Source organism: Plecotus auritus (assembly GCF_963455305.1).
Source record: "Plecotus auritus genome assembly, chromosome: 4".
In the NCBI taxonomy this organism is placed as follows: domain Eukaryota; kingdom Metazoa; phylum Chordata; class Mammalia; order Chiroptera; family Vespertilionidae; genus Plecotus; species Plecotus auritus.
The window spans coordinates 192,390,088-192,409,312 of NC_137775.1; the positions used below are offsets into that span (position 1 = coordinate 192,390,088).

At 48.3% G+C, this 19,225-nt stretch overlaps 1 protein-coding gene across 1 annotated transcript; it reads left to right on the forward strand.

Annotated features, from left to right (window-relative positions):
- The first annotated feature begins 2,117 nt into the window (after positions 1–2,117).
- Positions 2,118–8,192, forward strand: PURB (purine rich element binding protein B). Its single transcript, XM_080664855.1, has one exon. It carries the CDS (start codon positions 2,257–2,259, stop codon positions 3,187–3,189), a length of 933 nt encoding a protein of 310 aa, XP_080520981.1. The 5' UTR covers positions 2,118–2,256; the 3' UTR covers positions 3,190–8,192.
- The last annotated feature ends 11,033 nt before the right edge of the window (positions 8,193–19,225 follow it).

The following is a 19,225-nucleotide window of genomic DNA, read 5'->3' on the forward strand; positions in this document are numbered from 1 at the left end:
CCACACACCAAAATACATCCCAGCTAAAACAGGGTTAAATATAAAATATAAATATGTGATATAATCACATATATTTTAAAAACCAAACTGCAAAAGTTCTGAAGAAAACATGACTATTGAGTGTTATGGTAAGGTATTAGATCCTAAGTGTAAAAGGAAGGAATGAAACTCCAAAGGAAACAAAGCAATTGTCGACCTTCACCAAACCGCCAGCTATTTCGCCAGCAAATGGGTTTACTGAGAACAATAAATGTGGGCATTCAGTCCAATGGCAGGTGAACCAGGGTTAAATCCCGAGAGCAGAGGAAAGGAACACTCTTTCGCAGAGGCACGGTGGGTGGGCGTGCGAGGGGCTGGCGTGAAGAATGCCCTGGAGGAAACGGGGAGTGTGTAGAGGCCTTTCATCTGCTGAGCTGGGACCATCGCTGGTGAGGGGTCGCGTGGAGGAGTCCCTCTCCTTCCTGCTGGAGCAGGGGAGCAGAAAACATCTCCTGTTGGGAGACGGAAGTGGGTGTCTTCTGGTTGGGGGTAACGGATGAATGGTAGAGTGTAAGATCTCTCCCACCGGCTCTCCTCGTTCCAGCTGAAAGGAGGCCTCTGTTGGTTCATCTCACACAGTAAATCTAACTCTACATTAGAACTTGACTGTGAAAACCAAACTGGTAAGAAATGAACGGGGGGATAGAGCATCCTTCCCAGGTTGGGGTCCCCATGCAGCGAAGTGGTTGGGTTGGCAAGAAGTCAGAGCAGCAGCAGCTGCGTGGACATCTTCCACGAAGGCCGGGTGATGCCTGACATCACATTCCTTCCCCAGGGAATTCAAAATGTCCAAATCCTCGCTGAGACTGGAATGTCCACGGCCCCAGACTTTTGTCTTCCCCTGGATCCTGTGCGTGTGGCTGGTAGCTATTATTCTAACTTTGTTTGAATGTGTGTGTTTTCCCACCCGAGACGGGAATTGTGCCAATGTCATAACGAGGCCTGAGGAGACACCTCTCACACCTTCGCGCTCGTGAACTAGGAAAGGACCCGACTGGGTCTTTTCTTATGAAACAGCAGCAGCGGCGATCAATACTCAGAGCTTCCTTTGTGTCAGTTTATGTGTTTTTTTATGCTTTATTTCGTTTATCGACTATAAAACGCCATCGACTAGGTGTTCCGTCGCCAGGAAGGGTTCACTTGAGAAAAAGAAAGGAATGCAATCCAGCACGCGGGCCCGCGGTGAGCCTCGAGGACGAGAGGAGAGGAGAGCAGGGGGGGGCGCCTTCCAGCGAGGGGGAGGGGCGCCGTGGGCAGGGGCCCTCCTCTGCTGACGCGGCCGCCACAGCTCCTCCCCCGGCCCTCCCAGGTCCGGGAGTGGGCCACCTTCTCTGCCATAAGCCGCATCCCAAGTAATTCTTAGGGCCACCCCCGGACACAGGCACGGTTATTCCCATTTAACGGGAGGGAACCAGACTCACTGATCTGCCTGAGGCCTCAGGGCTGGTATGGGATGCAGACCCGGGACGCGCGCGTCACACGAAGCGTGGGTCCTTCTGCGCTAACATGGGGTCCTTGCCGGTTCGGGCCTTCGCCCCGTTTCCCCGCGTCGTAGTGACGCTATGCTCCCACTCCCGTCCCAGGACTTGTGGGAGGTCTCCTGGGACCAAAGCGGCGTCCACGTGCTGGCGCGCTCGCCGGGGCGCGGGGACCGGGCTCACCAGTTCCCGCGGGAGGTTACGGCGCGGCAGGCCCGGCGGGGTGGCTCGGTTTGCCGCCAGGGCAGAGGAGCCCCCCGGACGCCGCCCTCTGTCCAAACATGCGCGCCCACTCCGAGCGTACACGCCAGGGGGTCTGGGCCCGCACGTGAAGGCGGCACCACACGCAGGACGGTTCCCCTCACCTTCACGGTCCCCCCGCGCCTTCCGCGCCCCAATCCCGCCTTGCCTCTCCGGCTTGCGTCACTTCTCTGCGCCCCGCCGCCGCGCGCGCGAGGCGCTTCCGGCCGCGAGGCCATGGTGGGCGTGGCGGGCGGCGTCACGCGAGCGCGCGCCGGAAGCCAGCGCGGACGAGGCGGAAGTGGCGGGGCGGGGCGCGGGGGCGGTGGGGGGCGGCGGCCGGCGATGAGCGGCCGGAGAGAGTGAGCGGGACGGCGGCGAGGCTGGGGGGCCGCGGAGAGCGAGCCGCAGGGCGGAGGGCAGGGGCGCGAGCGCGGCGGGCTGCGGGCGGCGGCCAGGGCGCGGCGGCGGCGGCGGCCAGGGCGCGGCGGCCAAGAAGATGGCGGACGGCGACAGCGGCAGCGAGCGCGGCGGCGGCGGCGGGCCCGGCGGCTTCCAGCCCGCGTCCCGCGGCGGCGGCGAGCAGGAGACGCAGGAGCTGGCCTCGAAGCGGCTGGACATCCAGAACAAGCGCTTCTACCTGGACGTGAAGCAGAACGCCAAGGGCCGCTTCCTCAAGATCGCCGAGGTGGGCGCGGGCGGCTCCAAGAGCCGCCTCACGCTGTCCATGGCCGTGGCCGCCGAGTTCCGCGACTACCTGGGCGACTTCATCGAGCACTACGCGCAGCTGGGCCCCAGCAGCCCCGAGCAGGTGGCGGCGGCGGCGGCGGCCGAGGAGGGCGGCGGGCCGCGGCGCGCGCTCAAGAGCGAGTTCCTGGTGCGCGAGAACCGCAAGTACTACCTGGACCTCAAGGAGAACCAGCGCGGCCGCTTCCTGCGCATCCGCCAGACCGTCACGCGCGGCGGCGGCCCCGCGCCCGGCGGCCTCCAGAGCGGGCAGACGATCGCGCTGCCCGCGCAGGGCCTCATCGAGTTCCGCGACGCGCTGGCCAAGCTCATCGACGACTACGGCGGCGACGACGACGAGCTGGCGGGCGGCCCGGGCGGCGGCGCGGGCGGCCCCGGAGGCGGCCAGTACGGCGAGCTCCCGGAAGGCACCTCCATCACGGTGGACTCGAAGCGCTTCTTCTTCGACGTGGGCTGCAACAAGTACGGGGTGTTCCTGCGCGTGAGCGAGGTGAAGCCGTCCTACCGCAACGCCATCACCGTCCCCTTCAAGGCCTGGGGCAAGTTCGGGGGCGCCTTTTGCCGGTATGCGGATGAGATGAAGGAGATCCAGGAGCGCCAGAGAGATAAGCTTTACGAGCGACGCGGCGGGGGCAGCGGCGGCGGCGGGGACGAGTCTGAGGGCGAGGAGGTGGATGAGGATTGAGATGCGCAGCTTCCCCCCTACGGGCCTCCCACCCCACTTCCATCTCCCCCTCCATCTCCCCCCCCCCCCCCCCCCCCGTCTAAAGAGCGCTCTCCTCCTCTTCCCCAGTGAGCTAGTGGGGGAGCAAGGGAGGCCCACGTGGAGAAAACAGCGTTTAAGATAATGTAGTTCATTACGAGAAATAACCATAAGAGAACAGTCACGGACAATTAAGAGAAAAGCAGTCCAGTTCCAAGGAGCTGACAGCAACCTGCAGGAACAGCGTCTCCTCACCTGAGCAAAATAGTCCCAGCTTCTGTGGTTTCCCAGCTGAGGTCCCTGAACCCCCCAGGAGAACCCTGGTGGGGGGATGAGGTCCTCCCGCATCCTGGGCCAAGGAACACTTCGGAGTTACCCAGACCTCGTGAGAACAGCCGAACTTGTGTTGTACTTGGGAACCTAACGATCTCTCCAGACCTTCGTATTGCAGTGTCTGTTCCTTCACCTCCATTGAAATCAGCATTTTGGATTTAGGTCTTCATGGAATTCTTGAGAAGAGAGAGACCTTTGCAGTTACCCAGTTCTGAGGGTACAGGTTTAACGAAAAGGAATGCAACTTTAATCATGGACAGGGCAAAGTATGAATTCAAACAGTCACCGGGGAATACAGAAACAAGTTGGATCCGTTTTGTTTAAGATGGTTTTGCACCATACCTGGACCAAGGCCAATGCCTTGTCTTTGCAGAATCGTCTTCCAGGATGCAAATGGGTTCAGCTGTCAGACCTTGAACTAGAATTGGTTACTAAAATATTTCCAAAAGTTGGCAAAATTTTTTTGAAGACGAAAGAGCAGTTTTACATCGGGGTTGCTGAGATAGGCACAAGAAAAAATCAGGCATAAAGCACAAGGAAAAAACTGTTTGAGTGGATTGGTTGCTGCTCACTAAAGTTCTTCCCCCGATCTCTTAAACACGGAGGTCGTTACCAAGAAATGGCTTAGGTGTGAATGAGAGCCAGCTCCCTGTGGCTCCGCCACGTGAGCCAGTGAATTACGGCTAATTCGGCTGTTTCGGCCACTGGTTGTCTGGATTTTAAACCACAAAACTTGGAAAAGGAACAGTGTGGCTACAGGTCTGAGCTTTAATGGAATATCCATCTAACAGAAAAGTTGGAAATAACGAAAACTGAAGTCTTCCTCTACCTTCAGTTTAATCTGTGGATTTGTTCAAATACTAAAGATCCTCAGGTCCAGAATTCCAGCATCATTTATTCTTTTTAAATAAAATTTTAAAAACTTGATCCATTGTATCAGTACCTCACAATCAAAGTTGGCAAAAGGTGGATGTGTGTCTAGCAAGCAGTGTGCCCTTTGGAAGCTGAAACCCATCCGAATGGAGCCGAAGTGAGCGTGAATATGCTGACTATATCCTGAAGCATTTTTATACCATCTTGAAATTTCAACAAAACTGGCTTTTGCCAGTTTATCCAGCTGTCTTTCAAGAATAAAAGTTGGGGTTTTCAAGGATCGCCTCTTCTATATTTTAAATGGACTTTCAGTAGAAGTGATTTTACTAATCAAGTTAATGCCACCCCATCAAAAGGTATTTGAGTGTCATAGACCTAGGTGACTTTGAATCAAATGGGAGCTGTGTTCTTTCCAAAGTTTTTCAGGTATGATTTGTGCAGCACCTCAACCAAGAGGCAAATAGCCCCACCTCCACCATCTTAGTGGTTTTTTTTTTAACTGCATGACTGCCCTTTATTCGAGCTGCCTTTTAATTTATTGCATACCCTTTTTATTATCTTATTTTGGTATTATTCAATATACACAATCTTTTTGTATTTATTAGGAGATAAGTAATATACAAAAAGGTCGTTTTCATGCATTGTGGCTGAGAGGAGGGTAATAATTATGTATATAAAATTAGGCTTTTTTAAAAATTAGACTGTGATTCAGAATATTATTAATCTTAGATTTAAAAAAAAAAAGTGGAAGAGCCACAAACATTGGTGCCCTTTTCAGACAATTTCTCTACTCTCATCGTCCACAGTAGAGTTTTTAAACAGATTTTTTTAAAGCTTTTCTTTTTTTAAACAATTTTCTCCGTTGCAAAGAATGTTTCCTAAATTGTATGGGAGCAATAGTATTTTCGATGTTTTAACGACATCCGTATACTTGTACTGTATTTTGTACTACAAGGCAGCTGTTTTCAATGATGTCCTGCTGTATTTACCTATGTGTTTTGAGTGTTTTATTTCTTTGCTGCGGAGAACAAATCCCTAAGTAGTTTTAGTAAAGGAGCTGAGAAACTAGCTTTAGCTTTGCAGAAACTGTTTCGTTTCAGACCTTGAGGCAGCAGTGAAAACTGAGGTTGCAGCTATTAGCTGGCCGCTGTAACTTCGGTTTGAAATCATGCACAACCTGTCCAGACCAACTTGTCTTCTTGCTTCAGTGGTGGCTCTGTTGCTCAGCTGCAGTGAGCCAGTTCAATTTTGCAAAGGTGCGGGAACTCTCCTGTTTAAGGGGTTGGTTTCCTCCTCTTCTCTGTTCTTTTGTTTGGCTGAACTGCAGTAACTGGCCTTGCCTTTCTATTCTGTAGAAATGACAGGGTCTTCACAATCCTCACCAGTGGCTACTAAGCTATAATTAGCTGAATAGAAAGAATGTGGAAGTGGTCTGAGGCATATAGAATATATGCCAAGAACACTACCATATATGGGATCAGCTTTGGTTACCAGAGAAATTTTCTTAGTCATTAGACCATGTAACAGTAGTATATCATATGTAAATCTTTAGATAATCAATTTGAGAATCCTCCAAAAAAAAGGAGCAAAGAATGCATAAGCTATGTGTTGGAAAAGTAATTTATATTAAAATTTTTGACCTGCCTATGTAAGAGTAAGTGGTAAATGTCATAGTGGTGGGTTTTAAGTCTTAACCAATCTCAAAGGTTTGTTTCTCTGCAGGGTGGTGATGGCCCTTCCTACTGCAGGAAGGTTACGGAAGGATGCGGATTGATTGTAGCATTTCACTGATCCTCCTTCAGTCACTAGGGACGATAGAAACTACACTTCTAACGTGTGGTTTGTTAATAAACAAGGCGGTATTAATGGGCCATCTTTCAGAATTCGGTCATAGATATTGCTTGTTAAAGGAAATAATCTATGTTAAATCCAAACAGAAAATGTTTTGTTTTCAACCTCTGCTTTACACAGTGACTTAGGGCTTGTTTTTGACTTTGGCAAACATTTAGAGAAATAGGGAAGTAAAACTTATTTCCTAATAATTGGTAGAATGTTCATTTCTCAAACTGCTGCAGTTACAGAGGTGAAAAGTCCACAATTTTAGGAACAGAATTGAAAGAGCAAGAAACTCTGAGTCTATCCCATAATTCCTTTCTGGTTTCTATTGTCCCTACCTGTCATTCATGTAGAACGACAGTTCTCATCAGCAGAGGAAGTTGTCAGTGCACATGCTGCGCAGAACAGTGTAAATCTGGATGGCACCAAAAATCAGCGAAAACCAAACCGAAACCCAGACACCCTATGTTACTATGGGAGGCATGTAGGTGGTACAGATGGCTGTAGCTGTGAGACAGACACGGCTGCTGGTCAGGTCACTTTCCATAATATTTACTGCAAAATGGTGGCGAGGCCTTGCGTCCAGGCAGCCGTTAACCTGCTTCCGTTGTAACCTCTCCATCATTTTGCAATAAATTGCAGGTCTTTTAAGAGATTCAAGCTTCAGTTTTCTCAAAACAAAACAACTATCCTGTCTTATCTGAAAATGCAGGGTTGTGGGCAGAAGAGGCTGGTTATAATAATGCCCTCATATTGAGTGGTCTGTAAACGGCTGCACACTTCAGGCACTGTAGTTGCTGAGGATGCTTTGTTAAATGTGACCTTGACTGGCTTTACAGGGGGGTATAGAATGATCTACACAAGGTATTAAAAGGTGACAATTTGCTTGCGTCTACCTTGCCTTGAGGTGGATGAAATTTAAGGAGACGCTTGAGTGTGTAAGCTATGCACATAAGTATTCTTCACTGTAAATTTTTTTTTCATTTTAACCCAGTTATGGTACTTTGTCTAATGCACAACTGATCTCTCAGTAGATATTCATTTGAAAATAGTGTGGCCTTGATCGGTGAGAAGGGGAAGGAGAAAAGTGACTTTTGCTTATGTAAAAATGACTCATTTGCCAAGAGTCTTCCTGCAGTACTCTTAGTACCTAATGTGTTTGTGATGGGTCTCCTTTTTGATTGGGGAAATTTAATGGGAGTTATTAATTCAATTGAGTTGTCTTCTATTTTTAGGAAGTATCAGAATTGCTCTAATAAGTACAAAGTTGATTGCTTTGATGTCCAATCTCAGGTTTTAGAATATATATAGTGGTGTAAAATCCCACTGCTGACTCTTTAAAAACTATTTTAATTTAATACACCCTTCAAAGTCACAGGTGTCAGGCCTGTTCAGAGGGCAGAGCCTCCCATCTTTTTGCTCCTTCTCCATTTTGACTTCACTTGAGGAAGTGTGGTTTTACATTGTATATTGCCATTTTAACCCTGACATATTTCTCAAGAAAAAGCACTTTTTGATCATGAAATACACGGACTCTTTGTGTGATGTGGATCATGGTTTCTCAGGCTCCCCTAAGATAATCTGCTTATGAATATTATTCTCTGTGTATAAAGAGTAGAAATCTTTCCTAATGTTAGAAAGTTTGTATTATTGATCCAGAATGCATTTTGCTTAGCTTCCAGTGGATGGGATAGTGAACAATGCTGCATTCACAGTTTGTAAGTTTCTTCCCCTTGAGCCTTAAGGTAACTTTTTTTTGTCAGCCACAGCACTGAAGTTATAGTAAATGAATGAGATTCAGTTTTCAGGGTTAGTTTTAGAGTACTGTAAATCAATTAGATGTCTTCATAAACAGTTACTATTCCCATTGAATAAACTGAATAATGAGTATATAGGTGGGGCTGAGGGCAGGGGGAGATAGTTTGTAGAAAAGAAAAAACTCATTTACCTTAAGAAAAATATAGATAAAAAAGAAAAAGTTCATGTCGATCCCGTTTGAAATTCCAAATATAAGATAGAAATGGCAAATTATAACTTCATTTCCCATTTTTAATCTAGAAAAGTAGCCATTAATTTTTAAATGTTAGACCCAAGAAGTTTCAAGAGATAGACTCTTGATACAGCTAACTTTGTTACTTAAAGTCACCATTTCCTGCCCTCATTCTTAAATCTTAGTTTCATCAGACTCTTATTTCAACAAATGTGGCCCAATTATCAGTACCAAAAATTAAATTTGGAAAATGAAAAAATTACAAAACTGCATGATGAAGATTTCTTAAGTAATTTCCAATTATCTGTACCTCTGATCCAAGTAAGACCTTTATGAATATATATTTCCTAATGAAATAGGAAATATGTCACCAGTGTAATCACCTTTATTCACAATCTTTTGCTATTCATTTGAAAATCTTAACTCGTGCCTCTTGAATTAGACATTCCAATTGGGACAGGCAAAGCTGTGTTAGAACAGCAGCAAGAGAATATGACTATCTGTAATTAACAGATTTTGAATCTAGGAGCAAATTTCATTTTCCCTGTTATATGTAAAGTGTCTCACGGTCATTGATAAGAGAGGGCTGGTTATATCTTTGGTATGATGAAATGTGGGCTCAGAATATTGGACAGAAAACGATAGACCTGTCCAGATTGTCCACTAGCATGTTTTTCCCTATCTTCAGTCATTGCAATGGCTAACCCTTTCAGGAAAATTGATTTGGACCAACCCTTATTCCTTAAAGGCAAACTTTTGTCCCCACTCTCACCCTGTGTCAAAAGATCAGGTTGATTCAAAAAAAATCTTTATATTTGAAAATAGCAGAGCAAGTAATATATTTCCCCTTTTAAAATTGCTTTTTTGGGAACATATAACTGCGGGGAGAGTCCTAAGAAAATTGAAAAAATTCTGTCACTAAGCACATGTGTAGGAATTTGGGAGTTTCATTTCCAGCTCTTCAGATATGAAATGTAAACCTTTTCTCCCAGTCCACATGCCACCTCTGTTATAAAAAGCTCTGTGATTTCCTAGACGTTCATAGATTGCCAAGTGCAGAAACATTTCAAATCAGAGCAGGGCATACTTACAAAGAGTGGGCAGTTTTGCATGTTATGGTAGCAGGCCAAGTATATTTTGAGTTTTTTCAGTTATCAGTATTTGAATAATGTTAAGATTAAAGTTCTAGGGAGATTAATGGGGATTTATGCTTCCTTTTGCAACTACATGCAGGCGTTTTTTCCATGATTATTTTTAAAGTCCATTTGTATTCTGGGATGTTTGCAGTCATATCTGTCAGGGCTTCCTTCCATTAGCTTCTTCACTCCAAAGGGAGGCTGATGTCCTGCTGGCAGAGAATCTGTAGGCATTGTTTAATGAAGTTAAAACCAAATCTTGACAGCAGGAGACAGCTTCCTGATCTGATCGGATGTACAAGTAGAGTTAAGGTTGGAAGTCACTTTACAATTAATCTTAGCTCAGTGGTCGGCAAACTGCGGCTCGCGAGCCACATGCGGCTCGCGAGCTGTGGTTTGCCGCTCTGTTGACTAATGAGTTTGACCACCACTGTCTTAGCTGAAAGGCTGAGAAGCTATGGAAGTTACTTTAAAGGGGGTTTTGGGGTGTCTTCAGTCTGTGTAAATACCCACCTGCTGTGCATTGTAAACCAAGTGTGTGTTCTTATGTGTGAATTTGTAGGACTGACTTCTGCTTCAAAAGAAGCTGCACCTTTAAATGTATAAGGTCCCCTCCACCTGTAACCCTATAAATACTTGTAAATAGAACACTAAAATTTGTAGTGATAGGATCAACTTGGGAATATCTGCTGAGAGACCAAAAAGTTCATTTTTTAAAGTACCTTGATTAAAGAGTAAAGATTATTCCTCTTATTTTTTAAAAGAAGAATGCACTTTAACAAACAGCTGCATGGGCAATTCAAACAAATCCGTAAAGTGCAGTATCCATTCAGAAACCATACTTCCTGGAAATGTTCAAAAGCAGAGTCTAGATGGGCTGTTGATCTCACTGCCTGGAGGTTGAAGCTCAGATTGCGGTCAATTTTGAGATGAGCAGGGCTGCTTCAGACAGGTCTCTAAAATGGCGGGTCCCGTAATTACCACTAACTAGCAAAACTGACAGAAAAACTCACAGAGAAAAGTTTAAGAATCCTTACTGCTGGTGTGTACTCCTTACAATAGCAGACTTTTGCAAATGGAGTTTTACAGTCTATATTTAAAAAATTGTATGTTTGTAACAAATAAAGTATGCGGAAAAGTGAATGACAACCTTGTGCTGGTGTCTCTACTTCAAAGAATTGCCTGGTGACTGGGAGGGAGATGCCACACAGCTGTGCTGGGCTCATAAGCGGGTCCGGGATTGGGTGGGTTTCCACTGAAATGACTTACAAGCCGTTGTACTAGTATATTCCATCGCCTCTGGTTCCCCATAACCCTTTTCTAATTAGTACGCGGCCTGTGGAGTTAACTGAAGTTGTGAATGAATTTTGTGCTTCGGTTCATCTCCCAGACAGGCCACTTGTTTCTCCTGTCCTCTTGGCTTTGGGGCCATCACTTCCAGCGGTGTAAGGAGACTTCCCCTCGTGTGTCACTGTCGCCGACGTCCTGCAGAGGGTTAGGCCAGTCTTCTTTTTTTTAAAAATTTTTTTATTGATTTTTCACAGAGAGGAAGGGAGAGGGATAGAGAGTTAGAAACATCGATCAGCTGCCTCCTGCACACCTCCCACTGGGGACGTGCCCGCAACCAAGGCACATGCCCCGACCGGAATCGAACCCGGGACCCCTCAGTCCGCAGGCGGACGCTCCATCCACTGAGCCAAACCGGTTTCGGCTTGTTTTGTTTTGAGTGCCCTGTCTGGAATGGGACCTGGGACCTTTCAGTCTTCAGGCCAGCACTCGATCCACTGACCCAAACCGGCTAGGCAGGGCAAGTAGGCCAGTCTTAAGCCAACATTAAAAGAAACATACAATGGTTATGTCTGTAGATCCCAGCCATGGTCCCCAATGTTTTTCATCTCAGAGGCCCCTTTACACTCAAAATTTACTCAAGGAGTTCTTTATCTTTCAGGGCTATAATAATGGATACCTATTATATTAGAAATTGAACCATTTTTTAAAAATAGCTTTTATTGATTTTAGAGAAAAAGGAAGAGAAACATGGATCGGCTGCCTCCTGCATACCCGCTACTGGGAAATCAAGCCCACAACCCTGTCCGTCATGTGCCTTGATGGAACTGGCAACTTTTTTAAAAAGTTGATTTTAGAGAGGGGGGGAGAGAGAGAAACATCATGGGTGAGAGAGAATCATTGATCAGCTGCCTCCTGCATGCCCACCACTGGGGATCCAGCTTTGCAACTGTGACCTGGTTCATAGGTCGACGCTCAACCACGGAGCCATGCCGGGCAGGCCCATATTTTCTTTATATTAAAGCCTCTCACTATAAACTAGTCCTAGCCAGTAAAGTAATTACTCCCACCACACACACACACACACACACACTTCTGCAATATGGCGGTGGTCCTCATTGCTAACCGCAGAAGCACTTGGATGCTGATGCCCAGGTACCACCCTGACCACCTGGGCCAGAATCTGGGAAACAGACATAGTGTTTTGTTGTGTCTTGTTAAGATGAGAGGATGTGGGATCTTGCGGTATAAGGAAGAGAAAGGGAGGAAGGACTGGGAATCTGCAGGAGGAAAACAAAAGAAATGCATGATCGCAAAGCACTCAAACAGGGCCTTAACCTGTGCCTCTGTGCTGAAATTACATCAACACTCAAACCCCAAAAGAGCTCACTTTGAGAAAAGTTTGCAAATGGAATTGTGAAATACTGTGTCAGCAGTGTCCTCACTGGGAGAACCTGGGGGCCTTTATTCACATAGAAGCCTTCAGTATGCCTGTCACTTGGAGGGCTTCTTACACTCCAGTTCCTGAGCTTCTGGTTCAGCTGGTCTGGGTGGAGTGTGAGAAGCTGCATTTCTAGCAAGTTCCCAGGTGCTGCTGCTGCTGCTGGTCAAACCCCACGTGGAGCCCCCCTGCAGAAATCACAGAAGTTCTGGGGGAGTTAGCTATTGTCACCGACTGACAGAGGCCTCAGGAAGCATGCACCCTGGTGCACTGGTTCTGCTGTAGCCCTGCTGAATTTTGTTTTTTGATACATTTTTATTGATTTCAGAGAGGAAGGGAGAGGGAAAGAGACCTAGAAACATCAATAAGAGAGAATCACCGATTGGCTGGCTCCTGTATGTCCCCCACTGGGGATTGAGCCTGCAACCCAGGCATGTGCCCTTGACTGGCATCGAACCTGGGACCCTTCAGTCCGCAGGCCAACGCTCTATCCACTGAGCCAAACCGGTCAGGGCTTCCATTGATTTTTATTTATTTATTTTTTTATTTTAAATATATTTTATTGATTTTTTTAAAAATATATTTTATTGATTTTTTACAGAGAGGAAGGGAGGGGGATAGAGAGCCAGAAACATCGATGAGAGAAACATCCATCAGCTGCCTCCTGCACACCCCCCCTCCACTGGGGATGTGCCCGCAACCACGGCACATGCCCTTGACCGGAACCAAACCCGGGACCCTCCAGTCCGCAGGCCGACGCCCTATCCACTGAGCCAAACCGGTCAGGGCTTCCATTGATTTTTATTTATTTATTTTTTTATTTTAAATATATTTTATTGATTTTTTTAAAAATATATTTTATTGATTTTTTACAGAGAGGAAGGGAGAGGGATAGAGAGTTAGAAACATCGATGAGAGAGAAACATCGATCAGCCGCCTCCTGCACACCCCTCACTGGGGATATGCCCGCAGCCAAGGTACATGCCCTTGACCGGAATCGAACCTGGGACCCTTTAGTCTACAGGCCGACGCTCTATCCACTGAGCCAAACCGGTCAGGCTATTTTATTGATTTTTTACAGAGAGGAAGGGAGAGGGATAGAGAGCCAGAAACATCGATGAGAGAGAAACATCCATCAGCTGCCTCCTGCACACCCCCCCTCCACTGGGGATGTGCCCGCAACCACGGCACATGCCCTTGACCGGAACTGAACCCGGGACCCTCCAGTCCGCAGGCCGACGCCCTATCCACTGAGCCAAACCGGCCTCGGCTTCCATTGATTTTTAGAGAAAGTGGAAGGGAGAGGGAGAAACAGAAATACCAATATGAGAGCGACACATCATTAGTTGCTTCCTGCATGTCCCGAGCCAGGGCCAGGAGCCTGCAACCGAGGTACGTGCTGTTGACCGGAATCGAACCCGATACCCTCCAGTCCACAGGCCAGTGCTCCATCCACTGAGCCGAACAGGCTAGGGCTGCCCTGCTGATTTTGTCAGCTTCGTGTAACAGTTGTCCCTGAAGTTCTGGGTGTGCAGCCAGGCTGCAGCTTGAAGAGCTCTTTGAAGCCAGCACCTCAAGGTATCGGGGTATGACTTCAGAGTTTTGGTATTTTGTGCATTAGGTTCTGTTCCTGACTCTGTCATAAACCAACAGCGTGACTCCAGTATCTTTAACACACAAAATCCTGAAGGTGCCATAGAACAGTGTCCGGTTTCCTGTAGAAGCCATTGGTACGTAGGGAGATGAGAGCCACCTGGTGGTCAGCACTCTGAAATCTTCTTAACCATGAGGCCAGATCATGTTGTAAATTCATTCATTCAGTTCTTTAGGTACCAAATATTGGACTAGGTGTGGAAGATATGGTCCAAATGTAAGTTATAGTTTAGTGGGTTAGGAGAGAAAATAGTAGAACGCTTTTCAGAAGAATTAGAAGGAACGTACATTGGGTTGAGGGTATATTTAGAGTTCAAATATTCTGGTTTATGGGACTAGGAAGCTAGGATGGGTTGCAGCTGAAATTTGCTACAGATCTCCCTGCTCATTAAAACACCTCTATGAATCTCAAATCCTAAGAAGCCATTTCCCCAAGCCCCAGGGAGGAAGTGGGCCCAGTGTAGGTGGACAGAGGAAGGATTGGAAGAATTCCCTGAGCCCCTTTATGAATATACTAGAGGCCCGGTGCACGAATTTGTGCACCAGTGGGGGTCCCTTGACCTGGCCTGCGAGATCAGGCCAAAACCTGCTCTCCAACATCCCCCCGAGGGGTCCTGGATTGTGAGAGGGCACAGGCCAGCCCGAGGGACCCCACTGGTGCACGAACGGGGCCAGGGAGGGACCGTGGGAGGGCTCCAAGGTGTGTTTGGCCCCATCTTGCCCAGTCCCAATTGGGGCCAGCCAGGGAGCGAAGCGGGAGATTGGCCAGATGGGGAGGGACTACGGGAGGGCTCCAGGGCGTGTCCAGCCTGTCTCGCTCAGTCCAGATCAGCTGGACCCCAGCAGCAAGCTAACCTACCAGTTGTGGTGTCTGCCCCCTGGTGGTCTGTGCATGTCATAATGAGCGGTTGAGCAGCCTTAGCATATCATTAGCATATTATACTTTGGTTGGTTGAACAGTCAACTGGACACTTAGCATATTAGGCTTTTTTTAAAAATATATTTTATTGACTTTTTACAGAGAGGAAGGGAGAGGGATAGAGAGTTAGAAACATCGATGAGAAACATCGATCAGCTGCCTCTGCACACCTCCTACTGGGGATGTGCCCGCAACCAAGGTACATGCCCTCGACCGGAATCAAACCTGGGACCCTTGAGTCCGTAGGCTGACACTCTATCCACTGAGCCAAACTGGTTAGGGCGCATATTAGGCTTTAATTATATAGGACTAGAGACCTGGTGCACAAATTCGTGCACATTGAAAGGAAATTAATTAGAAGCAATATTTCAATATCGCTATTTGCTCTTTCTCTATATTAGAAGTGTCAACCAAATTCATGAATGACAGATGGAAACACACGTGCATTGGTGCCAGGGAGAGCTTTTTTGCAGCTAATGAAAATAGGATTCTATCGAGTCTCCAATCTGCCTACTCCAGGACTTCTGTGAGGATCAAATGAGATGAGGCAGGGAAAATGCTTCACAGACATTTGGTTAAACTGTAAAATGTTTGCACCTGGCTATAAAGCAAGTCATGTTCCTGGGCTGAAGAAACTGCAAGGAGGCTAGTTGCTAGGGAGAGGAAGCTGGGTGTTGCTATGTTACCATTACCCAGCACCCACAGTCACTATTCTGAGCTGGGCTGGGATTTGGGCCACATTTTGCACCATGGGTTCTCGGCAGCGTCGGCTGCGATTTGGTGGACTATAGCTCCGGGGTGGTGGCGGGGCTTGTATCCCACTTGGGGAAAGCTGAGTTGTTTTGTGGGTACCAGGTCCATAATGCCATTTATCGTTGAGTGGCCTGTTGCTAGGGAGAGAAAGCTGGGCATTGCTGTGTGACGTCGTTACCCAGAGCCCACAGCCACCGTTTCCGGGCTAGGCTGTGGGCTGTATTTTGCACCATGGGGTCTCGGCAGTGTCGTCTGTGATTTGGTGAGGTGTCGCTCGAGGTGGTGGTGGAACCTGTGTCCAACTTGGGGGAAGTCGAGTGTTGCTTTGTTGGCACCAGGTCCTCGGTGCTGTTTCTTTGTAAATGGCCAGTGCGTGTCATGGCAGCTTCTGCGTTGAGCATCTGCCCCCTGGTGATCAGTACACGTCATAGCGACCAGTTGGAGGGACACAGCCTATTAACCTTTTATATATATAGATGTTGCATCCCTTGTAATGCATAGTTCAGAACATAAAGGCAGGGTCCCCACCTTTAGTATCTATAATAAAGCATAATATGCTAATTAGACTGGAGGTTGTTCTGGACGAAGCCGGGGCTGCAAGGGAAGTCCAGGTCCTGGGTGCCAGAGGGGAGCCAGTGCCAGCAGCTGGGGGAAGGAAGGCCTACTCTTGCACGAATTTCGTGTCGGGCCTCTAGTAAATAACAAAAAAGAAAGGAAAAGAGAGGAGAAAGCATGTTAAGTTCTCAAGAAAAATGGCAGAAAACAGTCTTCTGAGGGAAGGAGAACTGTTGTCAGCAATGTGGAATGTTCTAGTCCAGCAGCTGCCAATTTTCCGGCAAGGAAAACCCAGCTGGCCATATCGCTCAGGCAAGTGAGTCATCACGACAGTGGGATCTCATCTGTCTGCCCCTCATCTGACCCACACCTTTCTGGTGGGGACTGCAAGCTCTCTTTTGGATACAACTGCTGACCTCTCCCAGACCTTTGCAGCTTAAGGTTTCTAGGACAGAAACAAGTGTGGGGAGATTCTTGGGGTTTTTGCTGCAGTGTTTCTACACTGTAACTACCATTTAGTCTTTGAAGGCTTCCGAGGGAACACTTCAGCATGTTGATTCATTTCCTGCCAATCCATTTTCTACATAAATAAATAAAAGAAAGCAAATTCTCTTTAAGGAGAAATACCAGCACCACTTGTCAAAAGATTGTAATTTCCCTAATGAGTTTTCTTGTTTAAAATTTTTTAATTGATTTTAGAGAGAGAAACATCCATTTGTTGTCACACTTATGCATTTTTTGGTTGATTCTTGTATGTGTTGTGACCAGGGATCGAACCCACAACTTCAGCATTTTATTTTATTTATTTTTTAAGTTTCCCATGGGTTATTTGGGGGTGGGGGTGGGTGGTATTTTGGTTGTTTTTTAAAAATATATCTTATTGATTTTTTACAGAGAGGGAGAGGGATAGAGTTAGAAACATCGATGAGAGAGAAACATTGATCAGCTGCCTCCTGCACGCCCCCTACTGGGTATGTGCCCGCAACCAAGGTACATGCCCTTGACCGGAATCGAACCCGGGACCCTTCAGTCCGCAGGCCGACGCTCTATCCACTGAGCCAAACCGACCAGGGCAACTTCAGCATTTTAGACGACTCTTTAACCAACTGATCTACCCAGCCAGGACTCTCATTGACTTTTGACATCCTTGTCAAATATCAAATGACCATAGGGCTCTAATATATTCCATTTGGTCTATGTCTATCCTTATGCCTTAGACTATCTTGATTACTGTAACTTTGTAGTTTTGAAATTGAGAAGTGTGCATCCTCCAACTTATTTTTCAAGATTATTTTTGCTATTCTGGTTCTCTTGCATTCCCACATGAATTTTAGGATGGTCTTGTCAATTTCTACAAAGCAGCAAGCTGTGATTCTCATAGATCTTTAGTTTTTCCAACAATGTTTAGTAGTTTTAAGAGTATAAATCTTGCCTACCAGTGTGGCTCAATGTTTGAGCATTGACCCATGAACCAGGAAGTCATGGTTCAGTTCTCAATCAGGGCACATCCCTGGGTTGTGGACTCGATCCCCTGGAAGGGGCATGCAGGAAGCAGCAGATCAATGATTCTCTCTCATTATTGATGTTTCTATCCTTCTCTCCCTCTCCCTTCCTCTCTCTGAAATCAATTTTTAAAAAATTAAAAAAGAGAGTATAGCCCAGCTCAGTGGTGTGAGCACTGACCTATCAACCAGGAGGTCACGGTTTGATTCCATCAGGGCACATGCCCAGGTTTTGGGCTCAGTCCCCAGTGTGGGGCATGCAGGAGGCAGCTGATCAATTATTACAGGGGTCCTCAAACTTTTTAAACAGGGGGCCAGTTCCCTGTCCCTCAGACCGTTGGAGGGCCGGACTATAGTTTAAAAAAAAAACTATGAACAAATTCCTATGCGCACTGCAGGCCCGGGACGAGTCGGCTGCTAAGCAGGACAGGCAGCGGCACCCGGCGGGCCGGATCCATGTCCTCGGCGGGCCGCATGTGGCCCACGGGCCCTAGTTTGAGGACGCCTGAATTATTATCTCAGATCATTGATGTTTCTATCTCTCCTTCCCTCTCTGAAATCAATAAAAACACATTAAGCCCTGACTGGTTTGGCTCAGTGGATAGAGCATCGGCCTGCGGACTGAGGGTCCCGGGTTCGATTCCGGTCAAGGGCATGTACCTTGGTTGCGGGCACAACCCCAGTGGGAGGTGTGCAGGAGGCAGCTGATGGATGTTTCTCTCTCATCGATGTTTCTAGCTCTCTATTCCTCTCCCTTCCTCTCTGTAAAAAACCAATAAAATATATTTTTTAAAAAAGAAAAAAGAATGTCATAGTTTCCCTTCCTTTGCCAAGTGACTTTTCCGGGTGCCTCGCACTGTCCCAAGCCTGACAACGACGCCGTGTGAGGGAAACCAGTGCAATCCGGGCGGTGAGAGCCGAGGTGGCAGGTCCCTGGGGCCCCGCACCCCACCCAGGTGAAGGTGCCGGGAGGTCGGGAGGCCGGAAGGGAGGACGTCTTCGCCGACACCTGAAGGGTGACGCGGTCAGCAGGCGACAAGCTGCAATGGGGGCCGTTCCCCGCAAAGGCAAACCAAGGGCGCCGGAGCACGCGGTGCGCGGGGCCAGGACACGCGGCGCCTTCGGGGGATGTGGATGGCGTCCGGGTCAACCAGGTCGAGGAAAGCACACCACAGAGAGCTGTGTTCCCGAAGAGGGGGGTCGAGGAGGGAAGGACGGGGCGGGCCGCGACCGGGAGAGAAGGGGCCACGGCTCGCAGCGCGGAGCTGAGTGCGAGCGCACGTGGTGGCCGGGACGGCACTGCGGGGCCTGCGCCATGACACCCCCCGCCCCGCGCGTCTGCTTCCCCGTGCCCGGGGAAAGGCTCCCAGGGACATCCCGGCAGGTCGCTCAGACGGGAAAAGAGGCGCGGGCGCAGTCCGTTAACTTCCAGGCTCCTTAGGGGCCCCCCACGCCGCCGGTTCGGGGCCTCCTTCCCCACCTCGGCCCCCGTTACCTTCCCTCCTGCCAGAGGGTCCTTCACACCGTGGGGCAGGGCCGCCCACCTGGTGAGACCTGTGACACGCCGGCCGGGGTCAGCGTCCGCCGCGACACGAGCCCCGCGAACAAGTACACGCCCCGGGAGTCGGAAACCCCGCGGGCAGAAGCGACGCCCACCGCCTCTCCCTTCCAAAAAGTTCAGAGCGGGAGAGCGGACTCCGCGAATGCGCGGGAAAACCGCCGCCGCCCTCCAGTCGCTTC